General features: G+C 47.7%; 1 protein-coding gene across 6 annotated transcripts in view; it reads left to right on the top strand.

Annotated features, from left to right (window-relative positions):
* ralgps2 (Ral GEF with PH domain and SH3 binding motif 2) overlaps window positions 1-19,005 on the top strand; it is a 117,754-nt gene that overhangs the window by 51,241 nt on the left and 47,508 nt on the right. For all 6 annotated transcript variants that reach the window (XM_048253471.1, XM_048253472.1, XM_048253475.1 and 3 more), the window contains 4 exons: window positions 2,881-2,964; window positions 10,263-10,352; window positions 10,629-10,721; window positions 13,913-14,039. In XM_048253471.1, the coding sequence (XP_048109428.1) occupies window positions 2,881-2,964; window positions 10,263-10,352; window positions 10,629-10,721; window positions 13,913-14,039 (394 nt within the window). The remainder of the gene's footprint in view (window positions 1-2,880; window positions 2,965-10,262; window positions 10,353-10,628; window positions 10,722-13,912; window positions 14,040-19,005) is intronic.

Here is a 19,005-nt window from a genome sequence, read left to right as displayed (position 1 = left end):
TGAATGGAGCCTTGGACAAGCCACCATTAACCAAAAAAATGAGTGATTTGCAATGGAGGATACTTCATGGTATTGTGGCAGCAAATTCTTTTGTGTCTATATTGAATCCGGATATCAGACAAGACTGTCCCTTTTCTTTGCAAAGGGAAACAGTGTTCCATGCTTTCTTGTACTGCTTGAGGTTAGGTCCTTTTTTTGATTATTTGGAAAAACTTGTGAATGTTTTTCAAAGCAAATGTTTTATTCTTGGTTTTAAGTATTGTAAGAAGATTAGTTCCAAGGCACAATTGATCAATTACATTTTAGGTAATGCAATAATGGCTGTTTACATTAGCAGGAAAAACAAAATGGAACAGGAATGTGACTATGATGCTGTGATTGTTTTATTAAGACTGATAAAGTCAAGAATTCAAATGGATTTTAACTTTTACAAGTCTACATGTAACCTTGCAATTTTTGAACATATTTGGGGTGCTATGTTCCTTAAATAATGATGAACTGGTCTTTACACTTGCATCATAAGAGGATACCCCCTCTCTCCCACCCGCCCACCCCCTCTTCTTCTGGCACTCTGGATGGTTCTCTTTGAGTCTCCTGAGGTCTGGGATGCTCCCCACTGGAGCCCTGTGTAAACCTGCAGCTGGGTGGATCTGTATGTGTTGGCACGGCTCGGGCGGCAGGTCAAGTAATGTAATCTTTTTGGCACATAAGTGCTGACCGCTAGACTGGAGCGGATTTGAGGCTTGGGGCGTCTGATATATTGGAGAGAGAGCGCGAGAGGCAAACAGAAAATCAGCTCCACCACAGTACTTGGCCTCTCCCACTCTCTCCTGTCTGTTTCTCTGCCGCGTCATGTGTTAGCGTTTTTCCTAGCTCAACATTGGGAAGCAGAAGAAGTCCAACACAATGAGAAACATACCTTCACTGACCAAGAAGCAAATTGAGTTAAGGATTTGAAGTTGCTATTAGGAACCGCACTCACTTGGGGAAAATAAAAGAACATTGCTACAGTTTCAGGGTCAATGTGCCTTTCAGGTGCAGCAATCACCCCAAGAAATACAAAGAAGAGCTCACCCCCACCACCACCACCACCACCACCACCCCCCCTCCCACTCTCCCTCCCACTCCCGCCTTCCCGCGTGACCATCGCCCCACTCCGTTTGGGAAGACGGCATTTTGAAAGCTGCGATTCACAGATGAATTCCGAATACCCGAGCCACAAAACCAACGGCGTCTCTTGTTTTGGACTAGCCGGCCTTTCATGTGTCGGGAGGAGATGAAAGTGAGAAGTGAGGAGTAAAAGCTGTGCAGCGGGTGAAGGGGAACTGGGTGGCGTTAGCTTGGAGCCGATGACGCCACTCTCCCGTAACACCGGCAACCCTCCCGACCCATCCGTTTGCTTTGTTCTCTAAATATTTATTGAACGCAGCTTGATTGATTGATACCAGTTTAGTCTTCGTTTTGACACTTGCGGTCTTCTGCGATTAATGGGGAACACCCCCCTCCCCAAAAAAAACAAAACAAAAAAAACATAAACGTCTCGATCAGAAGGTCTTTGCAAACAAACTGTCAGCTGTAAAGCACCAAGAGCTTGTTCCCGTGTGTGGAAGAGACAGTGGCCGTGCTATTTCAGAACAGGAAGTGGACGGCAGTGTTGTGGATCTCCAGGGCCCACGTCTGCTGCCCGCTGCCTGTGCAGTGGTGCTCCGCGGGCCTGTGGTTCTGCGTATGTTCGTGTTAGAGGCTGTGGAGCCTGGCTAGAGATCTGGACTCGGATAAGATGCAGCATCGCTCCAGAGGCGCACAGCGTGAGCCATAAGCAGTTATGACAGGGAATAAAATGCTACGATTATTCACGCACACCCCTAGATATGAGCAGTGTTTTGATTTGTTGGGGCTGGCTTAGGCGTTGTCATGGGTATGAGAGGATAGCCAACTCCCTAGGCAGATTGCGGGTGTGTGTGTGCGTGTGTGAGAGAGAGAGAGAGATAGTTTGTGTGTGTGTGTGTTTGTTTGTGTGTGTGTCCCAATTTGCGGTCAGTGTGACCCAGAAGAGGAAAGAGGCCAGTTGGGAGTTTTGCTGGGCTGGTTCTGACGCCGTGTGTGTGCGTGCGTGCGTGCGTGCGTGCGTGCGTGTGTGTGTGTGTGTGTGTGTGTGTGTGTGTGTGTGTGTCTGTCTCTGCTGTCCCTCTGAGGAGCTGTCTGCCAGTGGGCAGCGTCGTCCAGGCCTACACTCCCTCAGCTTCAGCGTCCAGACGTGCACCACACAGCATGCCATGTTCATGCTGATTCTGTCTCTCTCGGTCACACACACACACACACACACACACACACAGCCCTACTTAATTTCACTGTGTTCATGTTACCCTTTCAGTAATGAAATGCACAGTAATGTCTCCAAATGCACTTATTTACCAAGATGCTTTCTAACGTTGTAACTGCCTCCATACAAGTGGTGTGTGTGTGTGTGTGTGTGTGTGTGTACACATGTGTATGTGTGTGTATGTCCATGTGTGTCTGTTTATGCACGTGTGTGTGTGTGTGTGTGTGTGTGCGTGTGTTAGTTTTAGACGTGGCATGGGGCCTGTGTACTGTGTGTTCCTTTAGGGGGGGGCTGCTGCAGATGGATTGCGCTCCGTCTGGCCTCTGCAGGATGCTCTGCTCTGCTCTGCTCTGATGGCTTTTGTTATGAGTCACGTAAAGAGATTCTGGGCTAAATTGACAGTAAAAGATGAATATAAATATGCATATTAACCAAAACTGACAGCTTAACACAGCAAATAAATCACACAAGATCATCCAGCTCCAGTTGCCCATTAAGAGAGAGACAATGAAGTTCTACAGACTAATGCTGTGTGTGTGTGTGTGTGTGTGTTGCAGGAGCTGTCGAGCTGTGGCTGGAACAAGAAGGAGAAGCACATTACTGCACCCAATGTTGTGGCCTTCACCCGCAGGTTCAACCAGGTAAACAAGAGTCCCTCAGCGCGCGCACACATCCACGCATGTAATGTTCCCTCACCTGAATCCACTTTTAAATACGTCATTCTAAGGATTTTTTCCTCTTGCATCCTAGTATAATCTGTTGGCAAGCGCTAATGTGTGTGTGTGTGCACACTTTTCCACAGTGTCCCTTCTGTTTCTAGTCAGTATTTATTTGAAATGGCTGAGATATATTTCCAGTGTCACTGATTTATCACCCTGGCAGTGGAGCTATTTGGTGGGGGGGGTCCATCATTCCAGAACTCTATTGCCATGGCAACAGTAGGTGTGTAACTCTGTCTGTGCAGACTGATTAATACTTTGTCTCGAACGAGGGGAAGATGAGGAGAGAATGAGGGGAGTGGGAAGAGGGCGAGAGAAAGAGAGAGAGAAGTGGAGATGCACAGAGAGAGAAAGAGAGAGAGAGAAAGGGAGATACAGAGAGAGAGAGAGAGAGAGAGAGGGAGAGAGAAAGGGAGATACAGAGAGAGAGGGAGAGAGAGAGGAGGATAAGAGGGAAGAGAAGAGCACCAATGTCCCAGAGGAGCTTTTTACACCAGCAGAAAGGGAGATGCAATGAATATAAATGGTTTGTCCTTAGCTGGCCCCGTCTCTTTGTGTGTGTGGACTCATTTCCTGAGGTTACCAGTCCTTCATCAGTTTATTGTGCCAATGATGCGTTGGCAGTACTCCGGTCTTTTCATCTACAGCACATACACACACACACACACATTACGCTACACCTTTTAAATGGTCTACACAGTCCTCCAGTGTAAATATGAGGATATCTATGAGGAATGTGTTTCTGTGGAAAGTTCTCTCATATATATATATATATATATATATATATATATATATATATATATATATATATATATATATATATATATATATATATATATATATATATATATCAGCCCAAACAGCCATTCAAGATGTTATGCACTCTCTATGCCTCTCACACACATAGACACACACACGTAAACACACACACACACACACACACACTGCAGCCAACACAAATGTGCTTTATGAATAATGGGAAGTGGAACAGCAAGAACAAAACGTTCTGAGTGGACCCCTCAACATCAGCCCCTCCTCCCCCTCTTGCGTACCTTTTATTGTCATCATCATCATCATCATCATCATCTGTAGTAAGGAAGGCTGCCATCCAGTCTACTGTCAGACACTCTGGTTATTGTTTGTTTTTTTTGTGGTCCTTGTGTGTGGTAGCCTATGTACTGTACCTGTCAGTTCTTCCTTTGCATAACAAGCTGCAGTGGGTTTGCACATGTGCTAATGGTCATTGTTTATGAATGGTTATGGTTGCACCCACAGCTTTAGGATGTAATGAATAGTTAACCTATGGAAATGTATGTACACATGGTTGCAGTGACCGATGGCCTTTAGAGCCTCTGCACAGGAGACATGTGAGTGTTCTGCTGAGTGTATGATTTAGATGGGGCTGTTGCAGGTTTGGAGGGCTGTGTGATGGCACACCATCTCCATGGTTCTATTTCAATTATAAACATCCATTTCTGGCTAAATCATGGATGCTGCCTTTTAACACTGGTGTGGGTGTGTATGTGTGTTTGAATAAGTTAGTAAGTATAAGTATATATACTCTTTTTGATCCTGAAATTTGGTCTCTGCATTTATCCCAATCCGTGAATTAGTGAAACACACTCAGCACACAGTGAACACACAGTGAGGTGAAGCACACACTAATCCCGGCGCAGTGAGCTGCCTGCAACAACAGCGGCGCTCGGGGAATAGAGGTTTGTGTGTGTGTGTGTGGACACGTTTGAGTAGAGGTGTGTGTGTGTGTGTGTGTGTGTGGACACGTTTGAGTAGAGGTGGTGTGTGTGTGTGTGTGTGGACACGTTTGAGTAGATGTGTGTGTGTGTTTGAATAAGTATAATAGAGGTGTATGTGTGTGTGTGTGGATGTACACGTTTGAGTAGAGGGGTGCGTGTGTGTGTGTGCACGCGCACACACATGTTTGAGTAGAGGTGTGTGTGTGTGTGTGTGTGGACACGTTTGAGTAGAGGTGTGTGTGTGTGTGGACACGTTTGAGTAGAGGTGTGTGTGTGTTTGAATAAGTATAATAGAGGTGTATGTGTGTGTGTGTGGATGTACACGTTTGAGTAGAGGGGTGCGTGTGTGTGTGTGTGTGTGCACGCGTACACACATGTTTGAGTAGAGGTGTGTGTGTGGGGGTTGGATGTGAGAGGATGTTGAGGAATTCTAAACGGTGTGTAGCATAATGTATACAGCTGCAAGGGCTTTTATTAGCACAGCTCTTAACCTAACAGTTTTATTTTATATAAGACCCACACTTATTCACAGGCCTGACTTCTGCAGATCCCTGTGTGTGCGCATCTGTGTGTGTGCCTGTGTGTGTGCCTGTGTGTGTGCCTGTGTGCGTGCCTGCGTGTGTGCCTGCGTGTGTGCCTGCGTGTGTGTGTGTGTGTGTGTGTGTGTGTGTGTGTGTGTGTGTGTGTGTGTGCATGCATCCATGGCAAAGGTCCTAGGTTCCTGTCTGGTTTATTATTATTGTTCACTCTAAGCTTTTAACAGGGAAGTTTTATGTGACCATTAATAGAGAAGTAAAAGGATTCTGCCTTTTTTCTCAAGGCCTTTCCTGTGGGTGTCCTTCACATTCAACAGTTTGTGTGTGTGGTGTTGTTTTATTGTTGTTGTTAGTGGTCGTATGGCTGGAACCGCATTTAAAGGGACTGTCTTTTTTCAAACTTGTTTAGCCAGGCGCAGTTGTAATTTGTCTTGTCATTTAAGGACAGGGAGACACCTCTCTCTCTCTCTCTCTCTCTCTCTCTCTCTCTCTCTCTCTCTCTCTCTCTCTCTCTGATGAAATTCTACAGAATCTCCCGCAAATCAGCGCGGATCAGAGACGGATATTGGACTCTGTTATAACTTTTCAGGAAGTGACTGCTGCTGTACAACAACTGTCTATAGGTCAAGCCCCAGGCATGGACGGTCTTCCTGCAGACTTTTATAAGGCTTTTTGGGTGATGATTGGAAACGACTTTTTTGAAGTGGTGCAGGAGTGGATCAGGGATTGATCGCTCTCCGAGAGCTGTCGACGGGCGGCCCTGACAGGGGGACTTATGTTTGCTCGCCAATTGGAGACCTGTGGCTTTACTATGTACGGACTATAAGATTTTATCAAAAGTGATGGCAAATAGACTTGGGGAACACATGGACACTATAATTCATAAGAATCAGTCCTACTGTATTCAGGGTCGAACAATACAAGATAACTTGTTCTTAATCCGTGACCAGACAAAGGTTGGGGGGTTTTAGGGTTGGGATGTTGGAAGAGCCTGTAAAGCTCTCAGCATATGCAGATGATGTAACTATTATGGTTTACAATAATGACGATGTGAGCTCTGTTCGTCAGGCATTGGCAGTGTTTGAGAGAGCATCTTCTGCTAAGGTAAATTGGACTAAAAGCGAAGCATTGTGGTGTGGGAGAGAGTGTGATGCTCCAAAGCTCCCCTGTAATTTAAAATGCGATCGAAAGGGATTAAAATTCCTGGGTGTGTTTTTAGGGGACATTGTTTTTCAACAGAAAAATTGAGGGGTTAGTTGCCATAAATTGTGTGCTCGGTTGTCTAGATGGAAATGGTTGCTACCTCAGCTGTCAGATAGGGGGAGAGTTCTGGTCCTGAATAACCTCATTGCCTCGGCACTGTGGCACCGGATGTCTGTTCTGGATCCACGTTGGTGGTGGAGATCCAGCGGATGATAGTGGACTTCTTTTGGTCGGGGCAGCACTGGCTCAGAGCGGCTGTGTTATACCTCCCGCTGCAGGAGGGGGGCCAAGGCCTCATGGACATAGGAAGCCAAGTGGACGCTTTCCGGCTGCAGGCGATCCAGAGACTGCTGTACATCCCGGAGGTCAGCTGGGCACAGACTGCTTGTGCTTTGTTGAGGCAAGCCGGTGGCTTGGGGATGGACAGGCAATTGTTTTTGATGGACCTGGACTCGGGGGTGTCTTTCAGGGCTGACCCCTTTCTACCAGTCAGTCCTACGGGCTTGGGAAATTTTAAGCACTCATTAAGCACTTCTTATGGGTTGGTTTTAATGTTACCTGGTTTCCTTTTTTGACTGTCAATAAAGGAACCTTAAAAGTCTCTCTCTCTCTCGCTCGCACTCTCTCTGTCGCTTGCTCGCACTCTCTCTCTGTCTTGCTTTCTCTCTCTTGCTCGCTTGCTAGCACTCTATCTCTCTTTTTCTCTGTCACCCACGCGCGCGCACACACACACACACACACACACACACACACACACACACACTCACACACGCTCATTAGGCAGGTTGCTCAGTGGGCTTGCAAATGTTGCAAATGAGGAGCGGTTTGCAGGTCTGTCTCGTCGTCCCCATTTGCATATCCACCTCGGGCTGCTTTACCCTCATCTGGTCCCCTCCACGCTAGAGATGTTTATCTCCAAAAAAACTTGTCCTGTCCTTCTCTTTCTTTTTCCTTCTCTCTCCCTCTTTCATTCTCTCTCTCTCCCTCTTTCATTCTCTCTCTCGTTCTCTTTCTCTCTCATTAAAGCTAATAGCCATTTTTTCAACGCCAGGTGGTGCTGGTGCTGGTGTTGATGTTGGTTACATTCCAGATGCGAATCCGACCACATTAGAAGAGTGCATACAGTAACCTCTGGACTCAGGCTACAACCGCTGCCTCACTGTCCTCCGTTCTCATCTCTCTCTCTCTCTCTCTCTCTCTCTCTCTCTCTCTACTCTTTTTCTTTCTCAACTCTTTCTCTTTCTCTTTGGTCTCTCTTTCTCTCTCTCTCTCTCTCTCTCTCTCTCTCTCTCTTTCAGGTATTTATGCTTTATCTATATGGTTTCAGGTATTCTGACTAAACACCTGCAGTGAAATGATCTAATGCGATCAAATGTAATGAGTGTGTGTGTGTGTGTGAAGCGCTCTGTGCATGAGGAGGTGAACACGTGATCCCGGTACCCCCTGGCGTGTTCTGGCGAGCTCGGCGGCCGGCACTGGTGTTCTCATCATGGCACCGCCGCTACCTGGAACGGCAGCTCTGCGTCGGAACCCTCCGGAACAGCTCCATGGGGTGGGGTGGGAGGTTCTCGATTTCCATCCTGCTCCTCACCAATGCAGCAGCCGTAGTCAAGACGTGCCATTAGATCAGTCTGAGGGAGAGAGATGAGGAGAGTTTGGGGGGGGGGTGTGCGGGAGTAGGAGTGGAAAGACACTGAGAAGTTAAATGAGTCCAGCCCAGCCGCAGTTACGTAAGGCTGGCGTTCCAAAAACAGTCATCTTTTGTCCCCCTCTCCGTGTCCTCGTCTCTCCTCCTGACCTAGTCAGGGTCGCGCCACGGGACGGGCCATTAGCACACAACTGTCAGAGCTGGGCTTGCTCCCCTGGCCCGGTGGTACGGAGGGGGAGGAGGAGGGGGGGGGGGGGGGGGTGGAGGCGTTAAGCAGCTAAAGGAAAAGGGGAATAAAATACAAGCTAAAGAAGCCTACTCTTCTGTAACTTTAATAAACAAACAAACAAACAAACCAAAAGCACAACGAATGTCCGATGACTAACCTCCACCCTTCTCCTGTGTTGTAGAAACGCATGGAAGTAGAATCTCCCTCACTCTATTTCTCTACTCTTTCTCTCTCTCTTTCTCTTTCTTTCTCCTTCTCCATTTCTCTTTGTCTCTGTCAGTTCCTGTGTGAGAATTATTATAGTTTTTGTCTGCCTTCACACCTCTCCCTCTCACTCCCTCCATCCTTCCCTCCATGCATGTCTTTCTCTCCCTCCCAACCGTCTGTTATTCCCTCCATCGGAGTGATGATGTGGCCCCTCTCTCATTATCATGCGTAGCGTCTTCTGCTGCTCGTTAGTCATGCAGCTGTCCTTCTCTGCTTATGAGTCTCTTCATGGCCAGGCCAGGAGATGAGACTGATTCCTTCCCTCTGCTCCTGGGTGCTGCTCACGTCTGCCTCTGCCTCAGCCTCAGCCTCTGCCTCTGCCTCCGCTCTGCAGTGGAAGCCTCTTCGCACGCCCGCCGCCACACTCCGCAGTCTGCACCCCACTCCAGAAGTTTCCAGAAGGCTGTGGCGTTAAGTTGCTCTCCTTCTTGGAACTTTTCTTAAGTGTTAAAATGACTGAGTGGTGTAAGCGCAGTGCAAGTGAGACAAGATGGGGCTAACTTGTCAATAATGCAAAGCCTGGTATAGATTATCTATCTTTCAGTCTGACTCTGAGTCTCTCTCTCTCACACACACTCACTCACACACACACACACACACACACACACACACACACTGCTCTGCAGCTGTCTGTGGTTGGCACTGATGGTGAAGATCTAGGTTTGTCAGCGAGTGAGTGCTGGTGCTGATGCAGTATTGATGGGTAGTTTGTCACGCTGGAAATGCTGAGTTGGGAGAAGTCCGCAAGGGCTCTATGCTGATGGCCGGCTGCAACTAATTACTCAAAAAAAAAAACAGCAGAAAATCAACTCACACACACACACACACACACACACACACACACACACACACACACACACACACACACGAGCGCAATAATACACTGCGCCATTCACCTACACACAAGGAAGGAAAGAGAAAGTGAGAACACACACACTGACTCTTGAAGGCTGCCTTTGGGCAGCATGCATAGTGATGTATTGTGGTGTTTTTCATCTGCTTTGTGGAAAGCTCATTTTCCCCACGGGCTCTTTCTCTGTGGCATGTCAAGCTCCAGTATCATCCCCAAAAGGTTGTTATTCTGGTCAATCCGCTCTCCTTTGAGAAAGGTGACCCGGTCAGCTCGGCCAGGGCCAAAGTAAGCACTCGGGCTTATTTATTAATAAAACAGCCGATTGCTGACGGAAAAGAGAGAGCCTGCGCTGGACGTTAGTGGAACTTTTCGTGTTCTAGGTGTCGGATGGTAGTGAGGGTGCTTTGTCACTGCGCGCACACACACTTCTCAGGAAGCCGCTTTGCCCCCGACCCCCTCTGTGTGCACAGGAAAGTGCTCCATGTTTTTGTTTGAGGGAAAATGGTCTTGTTATAGGGGCTTGTTTGAGGGGCTGCATTAGGTGGGTGTTTTATGAAGAGGTTAACGGTTTTATTGCGTTTTTTTGTGCGCCATTTATGGTATGTTGAAATTGTTATTCTGAACTTTGTGTCTGTTTTATGAGTGTTTTATTATGGGACGGGGAGGGCAATGGTATGTTTTTTCACTGGGTTGATGTGTGTGTGTGTGTGTGTGTGTGTGTGTTTTACAGACAAGTTTCTGGGTTGTAAGGGAGATCCTTCACGCCCAGACATTGAAGATAAGGGCAGAAGTGTTGAGTCTCTACATCAGGACTGCCAAGGTAAAACCTGTGTCTGTGTCTGTGTCTGTGTCTGTCTGTCTGTCTCTTTTACCAAAATCTGAAAGCAGATCCTTTTGCTGTGTGTGTACAGCGTGCGTGCGTGTGTGTGAGTGTGTGTGTGTGTGGCTTGTGCGGTGTGGCCAAAGACAAGCAAGCGCATTATTTCAGGGTTTGTATTTGTGTGTGTGTGTGTGTGTGTGTGTGTGGTGTGTCCAGTGTGCTTGCCATAACCATGTTGTCAGCTCGTTGAGCCCTGTCCCCTCTGTGTGCCCATAGAAACTGTGTGACATGAACAACCTGCATGCGGTCATGGCAGTGGTGTCCGGCCTGCAGAGCGCGCCCATCTTCAGACTCACCAAGACCTGGGCAGTGAGTACTCAACCACCCCCACCCCCCAGCACCTGTTTAAGCTGGCAACACACCTCCCGATTTTTATGCCCTAGTTTGAAAGGATGGAACGTCCGTGACCATTATGGCTAGTCTGTGGGAGTCTATGGTAGTCGCAGTGTTCAGTCGCGGCTGGAACCGTTACGTGTATTTGGGTGACCGATTTGAATCCTCATCAATCCAGATTCAATCAAACATGTTTGATTATATTCTTGACCACTCCGTTCTATGGTCGCCATGGTTGCAATTATGACATTAAACAGCCAACACCTCGATCGTTATGTCTGTACTCATAAGTAACTTCTGATCATACCAGACTCCGTCTAGATTTGGTTTATTTACTTGCGTTCTTATCGGGAGGTCTGTTCCCAGCTTTAGACACCACACATGATAATTCTGCTAAGAGCCCCCAAGCAGACGCTCATCTTCTTTGTTGACTTCACTCTCAGTTCCACTTCCTGTCAGCAACTGTTTATGGCCCTGCCTAACGCTCTAATTTATGTCTCTCTCGCTGTTATGGCGTCATTTCGGCTTCCTCCATGAAACGGTCCTACTGTATTGGACCTGGGCTTATAGGCGTCTGGGTTTTAAATCAAGACCTTCTCCTTTCCCCTCCTCACTGACTACTCTGTCCCCAGCCCCACCCCTGTCTGTCCCACTCACTCGCTGTCAGGAACTTCTCACTTACAAACCAGCTTCTCTGTGCTGATGTTTATAGCAAAGTTTCTGTCTGCCAGCTTAACCAGATTTTGGGACAGGAAGGAACCTTCGTGGGTTAGTGGAACGCAGTGAGGCTTGCAGACACTAATGAGGCCTCATTATGATGAACTGATGTAATAGAGGAGAGAGAGAGAGACCGACAGAGAGAGAGACGGACAGAGGCAGAATGTTAGCTGTTTCTCTCTTTCTCTCTCAGAATGTGATGTTCTGTTTCTCCCTTTTTTAAAAAAGAAAAGTAACAGCAGCAGTCATTATTTCTTCTCCATCCGCTTCTAGAAGCATCCAGGCTATTCCACAGTAAAAAATCTATTTCGCGGCTCTGTAAACCAGACACCTGTTTCAGTTGCAGACGGGCACTAGGGCCAGCCTTGTCCTCTCACCACAGCGCATGAATGTGATTTATTATGAGGGCACATTGATATAAAATGCCTCTCTGCATTTACGGGGGGATATAATTTTCTTCGCACTTAAATGGTCAATTAAGAGCCATTTTTTGGCCCATTTGCACAGTAGTGATACAGAAGTACAATTCAGCTGTTTGCATCCATATTGAGCACTAATGTGCATGTCAAAGGCAGTTTGCGTTAATGGCAAGAATCATTTTCTTTCCACTTAAGTTGTCAGAAGGCAGCATTGTTTATGGAGAGTTTCATACGGTGGTTACACAAAATGGCATTTGAAACGTGTGAAATCCAATGGTAAGTGACAAACTGCCGTTGCGTGTCGTATAAATGTCCACCTGGCTGTTATCTGAAGTGGAATTTGGCGTCTTTGGAACTTGGAATGGCAGTCGCTGGTTCGTTTTTATTGACCGGCTCTGTCTCTGGGTGCTGCTGTAGCTGAGTAGCGGACAGCGGACAGGAGAAGCGTCCGTCCGTCAGAGAGCCAGCTGGACGGGCGGCCCGCGCCTCCAAGTCTGAGCCGCTCATTGTTATGACAACGGCCGCTGTGCGCAGTCAAAAGCCTCTCACACCTACTCTTTCACACATCTGTTGCACACTCACACTCACACTTATACTCACTCTCCGACACACTCTCTTACACCCACTCTCACACCCACTCTTTCACACATCTGTTGCACACTCACACTCGCTCACACATTGTCTCTCTCACACACACACACACACACACTCTCACAGATTTGCAAAGTTAAGCACACAGAACATGCCTACATGTATGTACGCTCACACACAGTCACTCACACACAGTCACACACACACATTACATTACTGTAATTACATGTATAGTCATATAGACATGCACACAGACATGCACATACACCGACTTGCATAGATACACACACACACACACACACACACACACACACACTCCCCTTCTCCCAGTGCTTCTGGTCTCTGAGCGGCTGTCTGTCCGCAGTAGGACTAGAACAGCATTTTTCTGCCCTTACCTAACTGGAATCTTTGCGTCCGGCCGCCAACAATTCGCACTCACTCACTCTCCTCTTTAGCAGAATGAAAAATCAGTCATGCTCTCCCTCCCTCCCTCTCTCTCTCCCTCCCTCCATGGACCCCCCACAAGAAGCCCTGTGTGGCGTGCAGGCCCAGGCCAACCAAGCGCGGCGTAGAGCATGTTGTGTTTGGCCGTTAGGTCGGCGCGTTGACGTCTCGGGGCTGAGGGAGTGTTGGGTGCTTGAAAGGGGGTTAATTGAGGTAGCATCAGGCTTGACGCAGGAGAGAAAACGATCATCATCTCCCCTCTGCTGATTTTCCAGCAGAGAGAGAGAGAGAGATAGAGAGGGAAAGACAGAGTGAGAGAGAGCGAAAGAGAGAGAGAGAGTGAGAGAGCGAGCGAGAGAGGGATAAAGAGAGAGAAAGAGAGCGAGTGAGGAAGTGCAGACCAAGCGTCAGACATGTGATACGCTGGTGCTTTTTATCGCCGGTGTTTCTTAGCTCTCGTTAAAGCTCCAGTAATGGCCAGGCGAACACTGGAAGCACTTGTCTCTACAGGGTCCCCACAGGATGGGACACCTGCGGCTCGGTCATCTTTTAAAACGAGAATGACGGGGGAGGGAAGGAATTAAGAGAGTAAATGGGCCGGCCTGAAGGTGGAGTGAGGACGCACTGCCCTTTGATTAGATGGGCTGTGTGATGGTGTGTGAGGAGTGTGATGGGGAGGTGTGTGTGTGAGAAGTGTGATGGGGAGGTGTGTGTGTGTATGCAGTGTGATGGGGTAGGTGTGTGTGTGTGTATGGAGTGTGATGGGGAAGGGGTGTGTGTGAAGAGTGTATGTTCAGTGACTGACAGAACTTACAGGGGCTTACTTGGCATATTGCAGCCCTTTCCACATAATCTACGATACTGCCCTGTGTTGTGTGTGTGTGTGTGTGTGTGTGTGTGTGTGCGTGCGTGAGTGCGTGAGTGCATGTGAGAGAGCAAGACGGACAGATGTGTGTTCATGGGTGACCGATGCCGCTGTGTCCTGGTGTGCTTTAGCTGCTGAGCCGTAAGGACAAGGCTGCGTTTGAGAGGCTGGAGTACCTGATGGCCAAAGAGGACAACTACAAACGCCTGAGAGACTACATCAGCAGCCAGAGCATGACCTCCTGTATCCCCTACCTGGGTGAGTACCGTGGCCCCACTCTCCCACGTCTGCACACCCACAGGGAGTGAGCGCCACAACCACACCTTCACCATGGAACATGTCTCAACACTTGGCCTCAGCACTTAACGCTTGTCCTCGTTGGAGAGACATGCGCAACGCCTGCCCTTAGCTTGATCTTTGTCAGGTCTTGTTTTGAGTGCACGGTGTGCCCTAAGAACGCCACAAGCATCCTACCGGATTCCCCCTCTGAACCACATCCTCAGCCTCGCCCACGTCCTGGGTCTTTGGCCTCGAGAGCAGTAGGAACTACGCACACACACACACACATGCACGTACACAGTGAGGCCAATAATGAGGTAAGGCCTAGTTTGGAGGAAGACAGAGAGGGGGGGCGATGATGGAAAAATGAGCTGAAAGAGTGTCCGAGAAGAACCTCTGCACTTTCAGTGTATGTGTGGGGGGTGTGTGTGTGTGCCTATGTTCTTTTTCCTTAATTAATGTCTCTCAGTCACGATTCGATGTGTGAATGCCTCATCCAGACCGCCCAGAAGAGTGTGCAAAGCCCTTAATGGCGTCCAATAAATAACCAAGCACGAGTCTTCACACCTAAGCAAACACCTGCCATCCAACACGCCACATCTGGCTTTTTAATATTTAGAACAAGCCCTGTGCAGTTGGAGACGTTGTACAGCAGTGTGAATGAGTGACTACGTATGTGTGGGCAGGAGCAAAGATGGCGTTCCAAAACAGATAAAATAAAACCGGAGGTTGGGTTTTAGCTCATTCCACTTTGTTATACTCTATCGACCCGTTGGGCTGTGTAGCCACTCACCCGTATCTATGATTGCACTTAGCCGTCACTCCTCTGGCCTATAAAAGGCAAAGTGATTTACACCTCTCAAAACTCCCCTCTTCCTCTCTGGATTTCCCTCGCTCTGTCACTTCCCCTCTCTCTCTCTCTCTCTCTCTCTCTCTCTCTCTCTCTCTCTCTCTCTCTCTCTCTCTGTCTAGTATTTCACACTTTTCTCTCTCTATATCTTGTACCACCCCGATGGTGACGGCCAGACAGGTCCCTGTGCTTGTTGTGGTTGTGAGGTAAACAGTGGCCTTATGGAGGGCTCGTAAACCATCAAGACCTTTTTTGTTCTCGGGGCTTTTTCCGTCTGAGCTGGCAGCACAAAATGTGTCCTGTGTCAGCAGGAACAAAGCATTAGGGATCCCCCAGATGAGACGCTCAGAGAAAAACCAGGCCATCCGTCTCTCTGTCTCTCTGTCTGTCTGTCTGTCTATCTATCTTTCTGTCTTTCTCTCTGAGTGTGTTTGTGTATGTATATCTGTGTGTCTGTGTCTGCATATGTGTGTGTATGTATGTCTGTCTGTCTCTGTATGTTGGTGTATGTGTGTGTCTGCGTCTGCGTCTAAATGTGTGTATGTGTGTGTCTGCGTCTGCATGTGTGCATGTGTGTGTGTGTCTGCGTCTGTGTGTATGTGTGTGTCTGTCTCAGTGTGCTTAGGGGTGTTTTATTATTCAGATTTTTCTCCCCCTGGGTTATTAGAATCCGCTCATAATTCTCTGCTAAGCCCTGCGCTGTGTTCTTTCTGGGAAAGGCGTTTTTCCCCCCAGTATGCCTCAGTGCAGCGCGGCCCCAACCCCTGTCTGCCGCACCGCACACAATATGCGTGAACTTATTTGGATCCCCTTCTGGCGAGCGAGCCGAAAACGTGAAAGAGAGGAGAGGAGAGGAGAGGGGGATTGAGAGAGAAAAAGAGAGAGAGAGAAGGAGTGAGGGAGGGAGGAAAAACAACAACACGATGAACACATCAAAACCAGCCTGCTGAGAGCATGTGGGGAGACACTCCTTAAAGAGCCTCTTTTCACACACTCGCTCACACACACACACTCGCTCTCACACACTCGCTCACACTCACACTTGCTCTCACACCCTCCTTCCCCCTCTCCTTTCTTTTTCTTGATCTCTGTCTCTCTTTCGCACCATCCCTCTATCTCTCTCTCCCTCTCTTTCCCCTCGGTATCTCTTTCTCGTTCCATCTGTTTTGGTTTTAGCCCCCTCTGTCCATCTCTCACTCTTGCCCTCTTTCTCTGTATGTCTCCCCCTTGGTCACTCTGTCTCTTTATCTACCCTCCCCCCCTCCTCCTCTCTCTCTCTCTCTCGCCCTCTCTCTCTTTCTCTCTCTGTGTAGTTTTTCCATAAGCTACAGGCAGCGATGGCGGGCCTCTGGGTCATAACTGCAAATGCAAAGCGAATGCGGGCAAAGCGTTATCACCGTGCAGCTGCACCGGCCCCCGAGAGCCATGAAATCACAACCAGCCCGACGCCAGGACCAGCCGACCAGAGGCCACACAGCTGTAGAGAGGAGAGAGAAAGAGAGAGAGGAGAGAGGGAGAGATGGAATGAAGGATGAGTTTGGAATGACTGCGGTCGTGGAAATGGATGTGGTAATGGTTGCTCTCCTCCTTTCATCCCCCCTCTCTCTCTCCCTTTTAACTCTCTCTCCATCCTGTGATCTCATTCCATTTCTTCCAGCGAGTCGAAAAACATGTAAAATTGCCTTGGGTTACGACGCTGAAAACTCTGCTAGAGAAACTGCCGTGTCTCGCGATGTGTGAATTCCTACCGTCATGTTTGCATCAGGATTCCTCATGTATATGAGTCCATATGGCTCTTTGAATGAATCAAAGTGTGAGAGTGTGTGTGCGTGCGTGTGAAGTAAGGGCTCTGGACTGCTCCCAGACCCCTTTGGCAGATTGGGGGGAAATGCTGCCCTGTTGTACTAAAGCAGATCTGAAAGGCATTAGAACTCTGTCATTCACTCATATATATATATATATAATACTCCTTTAAACCAGGTTCTCTGCCCCTGTGTGTGTGTGTATGTATATATATATATATATATATATATATATATATATATATATATATATATATATATATATATATATATATATATATATATATATATATATATATATATATATATATATATATATAAAAACATGTGTGTGTGTGTGTTATGAGGAGGAGGTTGGGGAAATGTGGCTGATTTGTGTCTGTGTGCTTCTCCGAGACTCTCAGCACCCAGAATTCCCCACACCGCATAGTTTGAACTTTGACCCCCTGTTTTGTGGTCTGGAGTTCTTGTTAGTTTAAATGTTTAAAGTCAAACGTAATATGAAATGCAGCTGTGTCGGCGGTTATGGTGACGGCAAAGGCCAGATTCCTAATATCAGGGGATGTATACTTTGTATGAAACAGTAGGTGGTGGTGTGAGAGAGACAGGGAGGGAGGATGCTTGTATATGCACAATCCTTTGGTCCAATATTGTCTTTGCATGTGTGCTATTTCTGTATGGTAGACCGCTTAAGGCAGAGGACCTGCTGAGGTTTTTAGAGGACGCTGCATCTCCTCGTAGACACGGACAGAAACGCACAGATTTTGAAAGATGGTGGAAGGAGAGTGTTGAAGCCCAAGATGGAGGGAGATGCTGGGAAAGCAGGGAAGGTTCCAGACATCTGTGCTGTTAGATTATCCTTGCCCAAGATCAAAACTGGACCCAAGTTCATTGACAGTGAGAGGACATGAAGGGAAGCTGGAGGTGTGTGTGTGTGTGTGTGTGTGTGTGTGTGTGTGTGTGTGTGTGTGTTTGATGGAAAAAGCCGACATAGAACTGCAGCTTTTTGCTCAGCAGGCAGGGAAACCTAATCTACCTTGCTGTTCCCCCAGAGCAGACAGCCACTGAGGCAGGTTAGGTTGCACACACAGTCTGTGTGTGTGTTTCTGACTGCTCAGGTTGTGGTTGAATGCATGGGCGTAGCTCTAGTGTAGACGGCGTGGACAGTGCGGTAAGGACGTGTATGTGTGTGCGGTAAGGACCGCGCCAACCCCCCACCACCTCTGCAGTCTTGCACTTTCCTGACACGTCAAAGACCTGACCAAGACCATGGCTGCAGACGTAAACGGATATTCCCACCACCATCACCACCCCCAGAATTTCCCTTGATTATCTCTCTCTCTATCTATCTCTCTCTCTGTATCTCTATCTATCTATCTATCTATCTCTCTATCTTTCTCTCTTTCTCTATCTCTCTCTCTATCTCTATCTCTATCTCTTTCCACCTGTAATGCAGGTTTTGGACCCTAGAGTGTCCCTTTACACCATCCCTCCCTCTTGAGGCTGCTATTTCAGACAGATTCTGATCCACTTTTGATTCCATTTGAGTTGATGGGATGTTGTCCTTCAGCATGGTGAATTGGTCCTGTGTAGTGTGTTTGGTAATTGCGAGGACACTGATAAGTTGTTTATCTTTGGGTAAGACTTTGCTCTTCAGCATGGTGAATTGGTCCTGTGTAGTGTGTTTGGTAATTGCGAGGACACTGATAAGTTGTTTATCTTTGGGTAAGACTTTGCTCTTCAGCATGGTGAATTGGTCCTGTGTAGTGTGTTTGGTAATTGCGAAGACACTGATAAGTTGTTTATGTCTGGCTAAGAGAGTCAGGTGAGGGCTGAGAAGGAGCTGTGTAGGAGCTGATGCAGCTGAGGCCTCCTCAGAGAGGTGTCTGCTCAGTCGCATGCCAAGGCTTAATAAATATCTTTGATGTTTTGTTTCTAGAGCGTTGTGATTTCGAGGAAACGACAGCCATTCTGGGACAGCTGCGTTGTCATATTTTACAGCCCAGTGTCCGTGTGTGACTGGTACAGCGTTGTTGAGAGAAAAAGGCCGATAGACAGACAGAGGAACAGAAAAACTCTGTCCAACTGGTTATAAATACACCAGTGATTTATCCCGACATTGTTGCCTCTCAACTGTAGTATTTCTGCCTTGTCGCAGCACAATCCTCTTTAGGGCCAAGAATACCTCCCGTCCTTCAAGTCTTAAGTGTGTTGAATTAGTTATTAATTCTTGTTTGCGTCAATTTTGGCTGTTGCCTTAGTAACATGCCCTTGGTAATGGAAGTTTGCACTT

This window comes from Alosa alosa, chromosome 9 (assembly GCF_017589495.1).
Source record: "Alosa alosa isolate M-15738 ecotype Scorff River chromosome 9, AALO_Geno_1.1, whole genome shotgun sequence".
Lineage (NCBI taxonomy): Eukaryota > Metazoa > Chordata > Actinopteri > Clupeiformes > Clupeidae > Alosa > Alosa alosa.
This window is presented reverse-complemented; position numbering and strand designations above follow the sequence as displayed.